The sequence below is a fragment of the Triturus cristatus genome, chromosome 7 (genome assembly GCF_964204655.1).
Source record: "Triturus cristatus chromosome 7, aTriCri1.1, whole genome shotgun sequence".
Lineage (NCBI taxonomy): Eukaryota > Metazoa > Chordata > Amphibia > Caudata > Salamandridae > Triturus > Triturus cristatus.
The window spans coordinates 275,844,065-275,860,694 of NC_140590.1; the positions used below are offsets into that span (position 1 = coordinate 275,844,065).

The following is a 16,630-nucleotide window of genomic DNA, read 5'->3' on the forward strand; positions in this document are numbered from 1 at the left end:
CAGACCTTGCAGGACAGGGGGACCTTTTAGAATACTATCTTAGGGTCACGCGGGCCCCAGAGTCCTCGCTCAAGTACCGTCTGAGGGCAATTCTCGTAGAAGTAGGTTCCCCGTGGCAGCTACAGCTGGCAAAAGCAATAAGTTAATTGAAATTCAGGCCTGAAAGTCTGCTCATGCAAGACATCCCACTATCAGTTTGGAAAAAAGCTGTGAATAAGAGAACCCTTCTAGCATCCTTTGAACAAAACATGGGGAGTCTTCGACATAACCCATTGACAGAGGCACTGGATGAATCATACAGCCCAGGAAAGGCACAGTCATATTTTCAATGACCTCTCTCTGTCCAGGCCTGCACGAAAATCCTCTATATAAGCTAATCGCCTTGACTATTGCCTACCTCAACCTGGCTTGGGTTAACCACGAGGAGGCAATACCCTGCAGACTTTGTAAATACTGCAACGAATCCTGGCTGCCCTTACTGTGCCGCTGCCCCAAACTGGCTGGAACGGCATTGCCTGCTCCGGCCCCTGTTACGCTGAAAGGTATTAACCGCTGCAGAGAGGCATCAGATGTGCTTCAGCAAAAACTACCCTCAAACTCTGGATAGGGAAATTTACTAGCACCATCCGAAACTTACTCACTGGAGCCGCCACCATGTACGCCCCAACCACACAGACCCGCATCCTCCAAATAGGCCATAGATACGTCCCCGCCTGGTGAAGCCATGGGAAGCGTGCCAACTGGACACAGACCCGGAGCCACCACCCTCCAAGGAAACATATAAACCTGTGAGTTGGGACCCTTCACCAGTCGAAATGTAATCATCCCACGCTGATCTGAAGGCCGTTTGGAGTATCCCAGGCAGGAGGAATATTAACAAACACGCGACAGGCACTCCGCCCTCACAACGTCGCGGAGACGCGTCGTGAGCAGCCCTAGAAGTTGCATCAAGAAGCCCGCAGCGGACACAGACCATCCCACGCTCCACCATCACAAGAGATTGACAGTGGCGTCAGATGCCCGCAACCACCACCTGCAGGGGCCGAAACAGCAGGAGGTTCCAGGAGTCTCCTAACAAGCACCCAGCACTTTAATACTTGAAATCCTAAAACCTTTCGAACATTGTGTTCTAAAGATCATGATAATCGCAACCAATTTGTATTTTAACTGTTTTAACACTAGCGGAACCAATTTATCAGCACTTCTAAAAAATAAATTGTTACTTGTTTTTATCTCCTATTTTTATGTAACGGTTCATACATGTAATAATTTTAATTAATCGAACATGAATAAATAAACTAGGGACGGATACAGTGCACTAGTCAAACAAGTGGGTACAAACTCGGTGGCTGATGCGCACAGGTGACAGGAAGGACTGGGGTGGGCTGAGGGGCTGCAGTCACCAGAGCACAAGTTTCAACTGGTAACTGATCCTTCAGGGTTAGAACGTGACCGTATCAGGGCAACTTCCACCAGCCAACTGAACTAGGCCCGCAATGAGCATGTGAAGGGCGACTGCCTCCGGATCCTTCTGGCCCGGAGGTGTGGGATGCTGGCATGCGTCGTTCTGGACAGTTCGGACTCTCCAGCTATTGCTACGTCAGGCGACGACGCAGCTCCAATGCCTTCACACTGGCTCCCAGCCTAAGACCTAGTCTACAGGCAGTGTGGTCACTCCTAAGAGATTCTAATTTGCGTCTGATGTCCTTTTACGTCGGTGTCTATATAAAATACGATGACCCCAGTACTGGCAGACAAGCATAGCACATACATCCCTCTGATGGTCAATGCAGGAAGCAGGGCCAACCAGAGGACCTGCTATGTTCACAAACTTGACAACCCATCCAGTCGTCTAGCTGTGCATCTTCCTAGGGAAGTCCAGATTTCACAGGCTTTTGGACATTAATCCACTGACATACCAGCTGGAACTGGTCTCCGGTGAGATGTGGTTTGGGTTCAGACATAAGTATCTGTTACTGTTGCCACAGGAGATGCCAACAGCATAGGGAAGTGAATGGGGGCAGGAGGCGGTTCACTCAAGCCTGGGCAAACCTACTCTGCATAAAGGAATGGGGCTGGTGCTTCTCCGACCCACCAGGTACTACAGGTTTTGGTGAGGAAAGCTGGACCTCACCATTCAGAGTATTCCCTGAATCACACCCTTCAGACTAAGATTCACCCTTCATACATGTTCTGCACATGAGGAGGGGAGGGAAGTTCAACTAAAGAAATCTGGGAGACCTTTTATTGGGGAGAGGCGGTAGGAATTCTCCCTACAGGGATACCGTTAAAAAGTCTTTGCGCCTGGACTGTAATTTGCTGCTATAATTGCCAGTCACTGCATGGGTGGAGGAGGCAGTAGCTACCCTAACTCAGAACAAAGCTACTTGTTTGGTTTTCCCCAGACTCCTGCAGTCATCAGTGCAAAGCTCTGACAAACAAAACCAAGAAAGAATCGGCACCTCCAGCAGGCTCCAGGAGCCACCAAAGGAAAATAAACAGAGTTAATGAGAAAAAGGCCCCTAGACAGGATGTCACACCTATAACAAGCTACCCAGGGGAAATCCACCCTACCACCCTGAAGCAGAATGTTATGTTATGTTATGTTATGTTAAGCTTTTATTTCTATAGCGCACGGCTATTCCGTGGAGTGTCCCGGCGCTTTATCGAGGCAGCTCAGTAAAACCAGAAAACAAGAAAACAAACAAAAGAAAAAGACAGAGACACCCTAAAGGTTAAAAAGCCACGTCTTGAGGCTCTTCCTAAACAAAAGGAGAGAAGAGGAGGACCGTAGGACCAAAGGCAAAGAGTTCCACAACTGAGGGGCCCTCAGACTGAAAGAGCGACCCCCCGTGCGGGTCTTCCTCACCCGAGGAACCACCGCGAGAAACAAAGATTCCGACCGCAGAGATCTAACTGGGCGGTAGAAGGACATTCTCTGCTGTAGATACTTTGCTCCGGTGCCAAAGAGCGCTTTATGCGCCAGGGTCAGTACTTTGAACATAATCCGCTTCCGGATAGGTAACCAATGAAGCGATCGGACCAGACCCGAAGCTCTCGCTCGCCTATGAAGGCCAAAGATGGCCCGGGCCGCGGAGTTCTGCACAACCTGCAGCCGCTGAACCAGATATTCCGGAAGACCTACATAAAGGACGTTAGCGTAGTCCAATCTAGAGCCGATCAAGGCTTGCACAGTGATCTTTCTATGCTCTTCTGTGAGTAAAGGCAAGAACTTCCGGAGCATCTTAAGCATGCCGAAGCAAGTACCCACCAGGCCAGAAATGTGTGAGCTCAGTGACAAATTATTGTCAACCTTCACTCCCAGATTCTTAGCCACGAGCGATGCCCGGACAGGGGAATCCATACCTGATGGCCACCAGGCCTGCCAATCGGGGTCCAGAGAGCAGCCGAAAAATAACACCTCCGATTTACTGGAGTTTGCCTTAAGGCTGTTCCGCTGGAACCAGCCAAAAACCATCTCCAAGCAGCCCCGGATGTTCTCACCATCAAAAGCCTGGTCTTTCCCACACGTGAAAAGCAGTTGGGTGTCATCAGCGTAGGATACGATCCGGGCCCCAAAGGACTCCACCAGTGCCGCCAAAGGTGTCATAAAGATGTTAAACAGAGTCGGGCTCAACACAGAACCCTGTGGAACACCGACTCCCAGTGGCGGCATCTCGGCGGAGCTCGGAGAGGCCCAGACCGTTTGTCGGCGGCCCTCGAGAAAAGATGTGAACCAATTGAACATTGAATTGAATGTTAGTTAGAGAAGTAGGGGACTGTGTTCTTGTTTGGAAAAGTCAGCCTCCTTCGCATCTGTCACTCTCTCCTCCCTGTCTATCTCAATTCACAGTCTCCATTCATTCCTCCCTCCTCTACCTCTCCCTTGCTTGCTATTCTCCTTCTTGCAGATGTCACTCTCTCTATCTCTCTTTAGTCTCTTTCCATCTCCAAGGTCTAACTCTCGGCCTACAGTCTCACTCTCTCTTAAAACGGTGCTCCAGTGGTCTCCATGGCAGTGGTCTCTCGATGCCCTGGCACAGCCTTAGGAGTAAGTGCCTCCATTCTTTTCTGACAGATTCTACACCGAGCAATGCCACTCTGCCCCCTGATGGCCAGTCTCAGGAAGGACATACTGGCCCTAATGGTGCAGGACACTTGTGCTCATTCTGTCTCTCCCCTTGACTTATCTCTACCTTTTCCAGTACCACCAAACTCGGTTATCACATTATTGCTTTTGTCCATCAGCCTGGATTCAGATGTCCGGTCAAACAGTTGTAGATGACTTGGTAACCAGGGACTAAGACTGACAGCTTACTTACAGGGTCAAAAGTGGGAAGATGGAACTCCGCTTTTTTCCATCCAAGGAAAAACTCCTCCGGAGTAGCGAATTTCAAGCCGATATTCATGGCGAACTAGATGAAAGGAACGGAAGAAGGCTTAGAAAGACAGACATTGAGGTCAAGACTGTTCACAGCAAGCGGAAAAAGAATCCTCCACCAACATAGGACATTTTAAAGCAACCTTCACTCACACAGCAATTTTAGGACCCCTACAAAGTAATGTATATGAGCTCCTCCACGCACAGATGAAAATGTAAAACATCCTTCACTCACACAGGAATGTGTACAGGATGCCCCACTCACACAGGAATTTGAAAAGGATCCCTCACTCACATAGGAATTTGTAAAGCGTCCCACACTCACACATGATTTGTAAAGCATCCTTCACTCCCACAGGAATTTGTAAGTGATCTCTCACTCACACAGGATGTGTTAAGCATCCATTCACCTGTACAGGAATTTGTAAAGCATTCCTCACTCAAACAGGAAATTGTAAAGCATACTTCACTCACACAGAAAGTTGTAAAGCATCCTTCACACATACAGTAAGTTTTAAAGCATCCACTACTCACTAGGTAGCCACACGCCATCACTCACAAGGAAAGATATACATTATTCTCTGGTCACAAAAGGCACTGGAAACAACCCGTGGTTCGTGCAAACCGTTTTGAACTACCTTTGCTCTTAAAAGACGGTGTAATGTTTTTCTCGTCGACATGATGATGTAAAATGGCCCAACGTACACATAAACCTGTAAACTATCCCTCAGTGACACTGGAACCTGCAAAGTGTGTGTCTCACTCATATAGGAAGCTAAAAAGTATTAACTGTGCACATTGGGAATTGCTCCTCACACATGAACCTGTAAACTATCCCTCGATGACACTGGAATTTGTAAAGTGTGTGTGTGTCACTCATAAAGGAAGATATAAAGTAAGTTGCAAGTTTTCGCTCATTTACTCATAAAGCTGTAAAGTATCTATTAGTGCCACAAGGAAGACACTGTAAAGTTCACACATGTGCTGGTGTCACTCACAAAAGAAAGTGTTAGGTTCTACTACTTTCAAACAATGGTGAAAAGGAATTGCTCACAAGAAGCTTCAAAAATTGCTTACACACACACACACACACAAGACTTTTATCTATCACACAGAGAAGGATGAAAACTACTACAGTCTCAGACAAGCCACTGATAAATATTCTTGACTAACAGAGGAATCTGAACAGTGCCGCTTGCTCATACATGAAGCTGTGAAATATCCCTCACTTACACAAACTACAATCTATCACCCAATCACAAAGGAAGGAGTAAAAGACAGGAATCAAACTAGGGAGCTAGAATTTGGTATACCACTACTCCATAATGTATATGCCTCACATTTGTCTTGGACCACAAGAAAACTTACAATCACCAGTGGCAACTGTACAGACACCACCACGGAAATTGATGTAGACATAAGGATCAAGTAAGAATAATAATCATTTTGCAGCTGCAGATTAAACATGGAATTTAGGTGGGTCTATGGGCAGCAACTACACTTGGTTAAACTAGCATTATGGGATTTATTAAGTTATCACTTTTGCGAGGGGGTACTTAAAAAACAAGTACCTTGCCATAAAGGTAAGGATATGCTTTATGGAGAAATGAGAAGAACACAACATGTACTCTTGTTGCTGTAATCCTGAATACATAATGGTATATTACGGCTATAAAGGGATGGGGAAGTTGAGCTGTTCAGGAAAAGGGTTGATAAGATGGAAGTCCTGGGGTCTTGCAAAAGAAGGTGAAACAGGAAGCCAGACAGATGTAACTGGGCACAGGCTGAACGTTTCACTGCTGAAGGAGATGTTCTTTTTCAGGCATAGCTTTTCATGCACGGTGGGATCTCCAAGTTGAGACAGTATTCATTCCTAGTGCTCAAGGGGCCTCCAATATTCAGGACTTTATCTTTGAGGTTTTGTTAAAATAAACGCAGTAACTGCAATGATATTACTAGAAGAGAGAATCAGTAAAACAAACTGTCTGAAGCTCGCTCGTGAATCCCGCCATCCCTCCGCAAACCCTCTCCTGAACTGTGAACATTGCACCTTCATCAGATCGTAAACTTTATGGGACCCCCAAACTTAAGACCTGGAGGGCCTGTCACCACCCTGACTGTCCATCCCTGCAGTGTTAAACAGGAGATACTTACCTTGCAGCAACTGACCTGTTTACATACCTTTCGACCAATAATAAGGCCAAGCATAAAGCATTAGGGCTTTGCCAAAACTGAGTGGGCACTGAACACACAGACAGGCCAATGAACACAGCACTGTATCTCTCCCTGCCCTGGGCCCAGCCGAGTATCTCTCTGTACTCTGGACACAGCCCCTATATCCGGCACCTGTATCTCACCGTACTCTGGACACAGCCCCGATATCTCTCTGTATCCGGCACCTGTATCTCACCGTTCTCCGGACATAGCCCCTGTAGTTCTCTGGACATGGCACCTCAATCTTTCTGAACTCTGGACACAGCACATGGATCTCCCCGTAACCTAAACACAAGCCCCTGTATCTCTCCTTAACTTGGACCCAAACACTGTATTCCCTTCAGAACCTGGACACAGCCCCTAAATCTCACCACATTTGGAGAAGGAACGGAATCAATCTTCATATACCCAGACTATCCATGAGCTTTCGCACGCTTCTGAAAATATCCACCAATGCAAGGTATGGTTTCTCCACACCGCTTGATTGGCTCTTACCAGTCGGTCACTGCAGGAGAAATCCTTTTTCTTCTGGCCGGGAGCCCAGTTGGCTGGGCGTCCAGCAGCATCTGGAAAACAGAAATTGAGAAAATGAAACATATTCAATGGAAATAAGTGTGGAACCACAAAGTGAAATGCATAAAGCATGAGAGCAAACATCTAAGATCACAAATAGGAGTGAACATAACTGTAGGAAGCTGGCTCTCTATATACTATACCAAAATGATGTATAGTGTGCAGAGAGTCCAGTGGATCCCCAGAGGTTTTGCTGAGGCTAAAGTAGATAATACTAATGCTCTCTTTTGTGGTAGTGTGGGCGAGCAGATAGGCTTATCAGAGGACAGTGTTAAGCATTTGTTGTTCACACAGTGGCAATAAATGAGAAACCACTCAATGAATAAATCCCACACCAATTTATAGGAATAATATTTAGAAAACATTCAGCATACATAGAGATAACATTGACTTACAAGACCAGCCTTCAGAAGTTAAGGTAAGTATTGGGAAAGGTTCGGTTCAGCGGCAACAGTGCACCACCAGCAGCACAGGGGCACCCGGTTGCAGGGTGCAAGTTCAAGGTCGGGTGCCCAATACAAATCAATGGGGATTAGGGCAATCGTTCAGAGGCTGATTACAGGTGAGAAGCAGCGGCTTTGGGGGGCCAGTCTTCAGGCGTTGAAACAGCTTACCGGAGCAGGTCGCGGCGGGGGAGGGTCTCGCTGCCCAGGCTGCAGTTGACGTTGAAGAGTCCAGAAGAGGTCAGATCACAGTGGACTCAGGCTCTGGAATGCTGGGGAATCTTGATGGAACCATTGGGCCACTTGGACTCGGGCTGGAGGCTACGGGTGCAGAGGTGGAACCAGGGGCAGGCTTTTCGGTTCTTTAGGTTACAGGGTCTTTAATTTGAAGATGGTCGCTTGGTGAACAGGTCCACTTTTCTCAGTAGTCTTGATCTTTGTTGAAGTCAGTTCAGTCCTCCCAGGGTTTTGGAGGTCACTGGGCTGCAGGATGAGTCATCTTTTGGTGCAGGATCGACGAGGGCTGAAGACAGGAAATTAGGGCTGGGGCCAAGTTAGTTGGTTTCTGCAGCCTTCTCTGCTGGTGCGACTCTGTGGTGCCTGGCTCTTCCTAGGTCATTAAGAACTGAAGTTCAGGGGGGCCACTTAAATACTACCTTTATGGGGCATTTAAAGGGAGTGCTGTGTAGTAGCCAATTGACTACTTACCTTAAGGGTGACTACGCCCTCTAAATGCTCACCCAATGTGGGGGATGGGCATATACCTGATTAGAGGAGTCCCACCATCTTCAAGGTGGTGGGCACTGAAAAGTGTACTTCACCTCGCTTACAGCACCTGAGGGGGCAATCCTCCAATTCCGTCTATGTTTACGCACCTGTCCTTCCGACAAAAAGGAGGTGAGGACAGGAAGGGGTCCTGCTTCCTTTAATAGAAGAGGCTGGGGTTGCATTAAAAAGGCGGCAAGGCCTTTGAAGCTCCCAGCAACGGATGGCTCTTACTGACCAGGGCAAGGCATGAACACCTCCACCCAGGAAAGGCATTGTTCTCGGTCTCAGAGTGCGCAGGCACTTTCCCCATGAGGTCAGAACACTGTCTGGTGGTAGCAGGCTGGCACAGCCTAGACTGTGACCACACTAAGGATTGGTGGGTTTCAGAGAACCGAACTCTCTACGGGGTCCTGTGTGTGCACTTTTTGATAAACCTGACACTGGAATCAGTGCAGGTTTATTATGCTGAGATGTTTGGTACCAACCCATATTTCAGTGAAGCCACCAAGGAGCTGGGAAACTCGTAATGACGAGTGTCCAGCCCATGTACTTACTATGGCTTCCCTGGTCACTTACACTATCCAGGAATTGACAAGTATATTGCATGGGAATATCTGCTCATGCAGATATGCCCTCACAGGAGATCTAGTGCACCCTGCCTTAGGGCTAAGGCCTGTTAGAGGGGTGTCTTACCTATATCTCATTCAGTGTCTATGGGCATGGCACACAGGGATGTGTGCCATGTCGACTCTTCAGTTTTGTCTGCATCAAGTCACGCAGGCTGCTGTGGCAGTGTGCATGTGCTTGTTGAGGGGTCCCTTATGGTAGCACAATTTGTGCTGCAGCCCTATAAGACCCTCTTTAACCGCAAGGTATGTGGGACCAGGTATACCTTATACGTGGGACTTATATGTGAGCTAAAGGGGTGCCAATTGTGGAAATAAAAGGTACCGTTTAGGGAAGGAGATTCCTACAGTAGCCTTCTGCTAATGAATGTCACTGGCTGGTCTTCACCGTGGTCATTTATTTGGGATAGGACCGCTCCTATCCCATGTTGAGAGGCGTCAGTCTGCAGAATGAATTGTTTGGCATTATCTGGAGCTCTCAGAACAGGTGCAGAGCATGTTGCTTCCTTCCTAGTTTCAAAAGCTTTTTGACAGCTCACTGTCCAGATCACCTTTTTGGGCATTCTTTTGGAGGTCAATCAATCAATCAATCAATCAATCAATAACATTTATAGAGCGCGCTACTCACCCGTGCGGGTCTCAAGGCGTTGAAGGGAGGGGGTGGGGGGTGCTGCTACTGCTTGAATAGCCAGGTCTTGAGGTGTTTCCTGAAGGTGAGATGGTCCTGGGTCAGTTGTAGGTGTGCGGGGAGGGAGTTCCATGTCTTGGCTGCCAGGTAGGAGAACGATCCTCCTCCGGCGGTGGTTCTGTGAATCCGTGGGACCCTGGCGAGGCTGGCGGAGCGGAGCTGGCGGCTGGGGGTGTAGAACGAGAGGCGGTTGTTGAGGTATTCGGGGCCCATGTTGTGGAGCGCTTTGTGTGCGCGGGTGAGCAATCTGAACGTGATCCTCTTGTTGACTGGGAGCCAGTGCAGGTTTTTCAGGTGGGCGGATATGTGGCTGTGGCGAGGGATGTCGAGGATGAGTCGTGCAGAGGCGTTCTGTATGCGCTGAAGACGTTTCTGAAGTTTGGCTGTGGTTCCTGCGTATAGGGCGTTCCCGTAGTCCAGATGGCTGGTGACGAGGGCCTGGGTGACCGTCTTTCTTGTTTCAGTGGGGATCCACCGGAACATCTTTCGGAGCATGCGCAGGGTGTTGAAACATGAGGACGAGACGGCGTTGACTTGCTTGGTCATCGTGAGGGATGAGTCCAGGATGAATCCCAGGTTGCGTGCGTGGTCCGTGGGTGTCGGTGCGGTGCCCAGCACCGTGGGCCACCAGGAGTCGTCCCAGGCGGATGGGGATTGTCCGAGGATGAGGACCTCCGTCGTGTCCGAGTTGAGCTTCAGACGGCTGTGCTTCATCCATTCTGCGACATCTCTCATTCCTTCCTGGAGGTTGGTTTTGGCGGCGGCTGGGTCTTTGGTGAAGGAGAGTATCAGTTGGGTGTCGTCGGCGTAGGAGATGATGTTGATGTTGTGTTTGCGTGCGATGGTGGCGAGGGGGCTCATGTAGATATTGAAGAGGGTAGGGCTGAGCGAGGAGCCCTGGGGTACGCCGCAGATGATTTCGGGGGGGAGGCGGACTCTCTGGGTTCTGCCGGAGAGGAATGAGGTGATCCAGTCCAGGGCCTTTCCTTGGATCCCAGTGTTGTAGAGGCGGGTTATTAGGGTGCGGTGGCAAACGGTAGCAAAGGCTGCCGAGAGGTCCAGGAGGATGAGAGCGGCTGTTTCTCCGTTGTCCATCAGGGTCCTGATGTCATCAGTGGCTGCGATGAGGGCGGTCTCGGTGCTGTGGTTGGCTCGAAATCCGGACTGGGATTGGTCGAGCGAGTGGTTTACCTCGAGAAATCCAGTCAGCTGTTTGTTGACGGTCTTCTCGATGACTTTAGCCGGGAAGGGGAGAAGAGAGATGGGGCAGAAGTTCTTGAGGTCTTTGGGGTCCGCTGTGGGTTTCTTCAGAAGGGCGTTGATCTCTGCGTGTTTCCAGCTCTCAGGGAAGGTGGCTGACGTGACGGAGCAGTTTATGATGTTCCGGAGGTGGGGTGCGATGATGGTGTCGGCTTTGTTGAAGATATGATGAGGGCATGGGTCGGAGGGGGAGCCAGAGTGGATAGTGTTCATGACATGGGTGGTGTCTTCAGTGCTGATGGGGGTCCATGCGCTGAGGGTGGTGTTGGGGGTCGTTGGTTTGGTGGCTGGAGGCGGAGTCTGGGGTCCGAAACTGTCATGTATATCTGCGATTTTGCGGTGGAAGAACGTGGCGAGGGAGTTGCAGAGGTCTTGCGATGGTGTGATGTCGTTGTTGCTGGCGCTGGGGTTGGAGAGCTCTTTGATGATGCTGAAGAGTTCCTTGCTGTTGTGGGTGTTGTTGTCCAGCCGCTCTTTGAACGATGTCCTTTTGGTGGTGCGGATCATCTGTTGGTATTCGCGGGTGGCGCTCTTGAGGGCTGTCATGTTTTCTGATGTCTGTTCGTGCTGGCAGGTTTTTTCGAGGGTTCGGCATGATTTTTTTGTGACTTTGAGGGCGTCTGTGAACCATGAGGTTTTTTCTGTTGCCGGTCTTGCCTGGGGGGTTCTTCAGTGGAGCGAGGTCGTCGGCGCAGTTGGTGATCCACTGTGCGAGATTGTGTGCTGCGTCGTTGGTGTCAGGGGTGTCGACAGGTGGGTTCTGGCTCAGTGATGTGGTTGGCTGGTCTGCGGTGACTTTGCTCCAGCATCTGCGGGGGATCTGTTGCGTGTGGTGGTGGGATGTAGTCTTCTTGAAGGTGAAGTGGACGCAGCTGTGGTCAGTCCAGAGTAGTCCGGTGAAGTGGCTGAAGGAGACATGGTTGCTGGCGGAGAAGATGGGGTCGAGCGTGTGGCCGAAGAGGTGGGTGGGCGTGTCCACCAGTTGCTTGAATCCGAGGTTGGCGGGGTTGTCGAGCAGGGTGGTGGTGGTGTTGTTGTTGTTTTTCTCCAGGTGAAAGTTCAGTTCCCCAGGTCTCTGAGGGGTGCCACAATGGTGCTATAATCTCTTACAAACCTCCAATAGTACCTAGTCCAGCCAAGGAAGGCCAAGACTTGAGTCCGGACAGTTGGAGCCACCCAGTATAGAATGGTCTGGATCTTGGGCTGTAAAGGTTGAACTTAGCCTCCACTAACAAGGTGACCCAAGTATACCTTTCCCTGTCCTAGGTGCACTTGCATGTCTCGGTAGTGAGGCCCGCACTTCTCAGAGCCTCTAGCCTCTATGATTTTCCCAAGGGGAATCAGGTGATCCTGCAATGTGGAGGTAAAGAGAGCAATATCATCTAGATCTACCGCATGAAAGGATTCCAATCCATCAAGGACTTTGTTCACCAACCTTTGAGAAGTGGCAGGCGTATTTTTCAAACCAAAGGGCATCACAGTGAACTGATAATGCCTAGCTGGGGTTAAAAATGCAGATGTTTATTTTGCTCCTAGGGTTCAGACCTATCTGCCAGTACCCTGATGTGAGATCAAAGGTACTCAGATACTTGGCTGCTCCCAACCTGTCAATAAGTTCATCTGTCCCTGAAATTGGGTGTGCACTGGTTTGGTGACAGCATTGAGACCCCTATAGTCCACCCATTACCCAATTTGTTTTCCTCCCACCCTGGGTATGAGGCTTGGGGACTAAGACAACTTGGCTGGCGCAGGGGCTCTCAGATAGCTCTATGACTACAGATTCCAGCATCATGCTTACTTCAGCTTTGATGCTCTCTTTCACATGATCAGACTGCCTGTACATTTTATTCTTGACAGGTAGGCTTTCACCTGTGTCCAAATCATGGTTACACCAGGTAGCCTGCACAGGGGCCAAATAGAAGCGCTCAGCAAACTGATTTAAGACTTGCTTGAAATCAGTCTGCTGGTGGGAAGTGAGGGTGTCTGATAAGACCACTTCTTTCACTGACCCATCTTTGTAGGACAGGAGGCCGGGGAGAGGTTCCCTCTCTGCTTCCTGATGCTCATTTGTAACCATGAGCATGGTCATACATGCCCTGTCATAGTAGGGGTTAAGGGTTGACGTGGATGACTCTCTTGGGGTTCCTTTCAGAGCCAAGGTCCACCAGATAGGTGACATCTCCTTTTCTTTCTAGGATAGGGTAGGGTCCACTCCACTTGTCTTGGAGAGCCCTAGGAGCCACTGGCTCCAAAACCCACACCTTCTGACCTAGCTGGAACTCAACCATAGCAGCCTTTTGGTCATACCGTTGCTTATAGAGCGCTAATCTGGCCTCAAGGATTTTACTTGCTTTCTCCATATATTCTGCGATCCTGGAGCGGAGGCCAAGCACATAGTCCACTATGTCTTGCTACAGCTCAACAAGATGTTTCTTCCATCTCTCCTTCACAAGGCACAGTGGTCCCCAGACAGGATGACCAAATACAATGTCAAATGGGGAGGACCCCACTCCCTTCTGGGCCACTTGCCTGTAGGCAAGAAGCAGGCTTGGAAGACATACATCTCCTTTTGTGTTTTTCAGGAGTCCACCAATCATGCCTTTCATGGTCTTGTTAAATCTTTCAACAAGGCCATTACACGGTGGGCGGTAGGGGATAGTGAACCTGTGGGTCACTCCACACACCTTCCACATGTGTTTCATGCTAATTCTGGCACCAATGTCTATCAAGGCTTCCATCATAACCCCATTAATAACAGGATGCTGTCTGTATGTTTTCCATGTTAGTGAGCCAGACAGCTAAGGTGGCTATGTCCACATTCCCTACTAGAGTCTACTCAGGCTTTTTGGCCTCTCTTGTGGTCTCCCTCCACCAGTGGTAGTCTTGGTCACCAGTGGTCAGCCTTCTTACCCAACTATTGAGGAGAAAGTGGACCTAGGTCTACCGGGAATTGATGTAGCCTTTCTTGGTAACAATTACTTAAAAGATGCTACTTCATTTTCAAATTATAAAGCCCATTCAAAGTCATGCACAATATTACCTTCTAACCAACCTCCTAGTGACTTCACTGAGTAGTCTACAAAATCCACCCAGGTCTGGCTCTGGGTTTTTCAAGCCTCCCTGAATCTGATCCTATACGCCTCAGTGGGGAATATAAAGACCTTAATTAGGGCACCCTTCATGAGGTCACAGGAGTCAGCCTTGTTCTCATTGAGTGGCAGGAGTCTATCTCTGCACTTTCCTGAGAAGATTTCCCACAGGATAGCACTCCACAGCTTCCTGTGGACCTGTCTGCCAAGACAGGCCCTCTCATAAGCAATGAAACACTCGGTGATATTTTAGGGTCAAAAGAATCTACTCTCTCCCTATTTATGAATGTGCTGCCACCAGAGATGGGTCGTAGGCCAATCTCTTTTCTCTTTCTTTCTATAGCTAGGAGTTGGGCTTCTAAATCTGCCCTCTTGGCTAGTTGTTTGAGAGCAAGCTCCTCATCTGAGCCAGCTAAATACTGCATTTAGGGGCATTTAAAGGGAGTGCCAGGCAGTAGCCAATGGGCTACCTACCTTAAAGGTGACTATGCCCTCTAAATGCTCATCCCATGTGGGGGCTGAGCACATCCCTGATCCTGATTAGAGGAGTCCGACCATATGCAAGATGGTGGGCACGGAAAAGTGTACTTCAGCTCGCCTCCAGCACCTAAGGGGTTGAGTTGGCAGAGGGGGGTACACCTCCTATTCTTTATGGGCCCGATTCACAGAACTAACTTAAGACAAAATCCTAAACTTACTACCATTTTGGTATTCACAGAAGGCACTTACTCATTTCGGTATTCACAGAAGTTAGGAGTCCTAACTTTAGGACTCCTAAATGCCTTCTGTGAATACCGAAAGTCTTAAAATTAGGATTTTTCTCAGTTTAGTAGTAGTATAGTTAGGACTCCTTACTTTAGGACTCCTAAATGCCTTCTGTGAATACCGAAATTCTTAAAATTAGGATTTTTCTCAATTTAGTAGTCCTAAATCTAAACTTAGGACTACTAAATTGAGAAAAATCCTAATTTTAAGAATTTCGGTATTCACAGAAGGCATTTAGGAGTCCTAAAGTTAGGAGTCCTAACTATACTACTACTAAACTGAGAAAAATCCTAATTTTAAGGCTTTCGGTAGTCACAGAAGGCATTTAGGAGTCCTAAAGTTAGGAGTCCTAAATTTAGGACTACTAAATTGAGAAAAATCCTAATTTTAAGAATTTCTGTATTCACAGAAGGCATTTAGGAGTCCTAAAGTTAGGAGTCCTAACTATACTACTACTAAACTGAGAAAAATCCTAATTTTAAGGCTTTCGGTAGTCACAGAAGGCATTTAGGAGTCCTAAAGTTAGGAGTCCTAAACTTAGGACTACTAAATTGAGAAAAATCCTAATTTTAAGAATTTCGGTATTCACAGAAGGCATTTAGGAGTCCTAAAGTTAGGAGTCCTAACTATACTACTACTAAACTGCGAAAAATCCTAATTTTAAGACTTTCGGTATTCACAGAAGGCATTTAGGAGTCCTAAAGTTAGGACTCCTAACCTCTGTGAATACCGAAATGAGTAAGTGCCTTCTGTGAATACCAAAATGAGTAAGTGCCTTCTGTGAATACCAAAATGGTAGTAAGTTCAGGATTTTGTCTTAAGTTAGTTCTGTGAATCGGGCCCTATATGTTTTCCCGTGTGTCCTCTTGCAAAAAAAGGGGTGAGGACAGGAAGGGGGGCCTGCCCCCTCTAACAGGAGAGGCTGGGGTCACATTTCAAGGGAAGCAAGGCCTTTGAAGCTCCCTGCCACGGATGGCTCTTCCTGACATGGGGAAGGGATGAAGACCTCCACCAAGGAAAGAGATTGTTCTCGGCCTCAGAGTGCGCATGCACTCTTCCCATGAGGTCAGAACACTCGTGGTAGAAGGCTGGCTCATTAATGTTTGGTAGGTTTCAGGGAGCCCTCTAAGGGGTCCTCTGTGTGCATTGTTTAATAAATCTGACACTGGAATCAGTGCAGGTTTATTATGCTGAGATGTTTGGTACAAAACATCTCATATGAAGCCATCATAACGTGTGTCCAGACCATGTACTTACTATGGCTTCCCTGGTCACTTATAATATCCAGGAATTGACAAGGATAAGGCAGTGGCATATCTGCTCATGCAGATATGCCCTCACAGGAGATACACTGCACCTGTGCCTTGGGGCTAAGGCCTGCTAGAGGGGTGTTTTATCTATATCTCATGCAGTGTCTACGGGCTTGGCACACAGAGATGTGTGCCATGTTGACTCTTCAGGTTTGTCTGCACCAAGACACGCATACTGCAGTGAGAGTGTGCATGTGCTTGGTGAAGGGGGCTCTTAGAGTGGCACAATTAATTGCTGCAGCCCTTAGGGGCCCTCTTTAACCACAAGGTCCTTGGTATCAGGAGTACCTTTTGTGGGGGACTTATATGTGAGGTAAAGGGGTGTCAATTGTGGAAACAAAAGGTACAGTTTAGGTAAGGAGAACTGGCACAAAATACCCAGTTGGCGGGGACCCTGTGCACTTCCATTCAAACCTACATCATTTTCCAGGCAGGAACTGGGGGCTAACAATGTCCAAAAGAGGCCCTTTCCTACAATACCCAAGAGGAAGCCTGGCTTCGACAAACTCCAGA

General features: G+C 48.4%; 1 protein-coding gene across 1 annotated transcript in view; it reads right to left on the bottom strand.

Annotated features, from left to right (window-relative positions):
• Window positions 1-16,630, bottom strand: part of LOC146809404 (bifunctional polynucleotide phosphatase/kinase-like) — a 104,743-nt gene that overhangs the window by 50,793 nt on the left and 37,320 nt on the right. Inside the window, 2 exon segments of the mRNA XM_085616246.1 lie at window positions 4,323-4,415; window positions 7,091-7,161. Coding sequence (XP_085472372.1) covers window positions 4,323-4,415; window positions 7,091-7,161 — 164 coding nt within the window.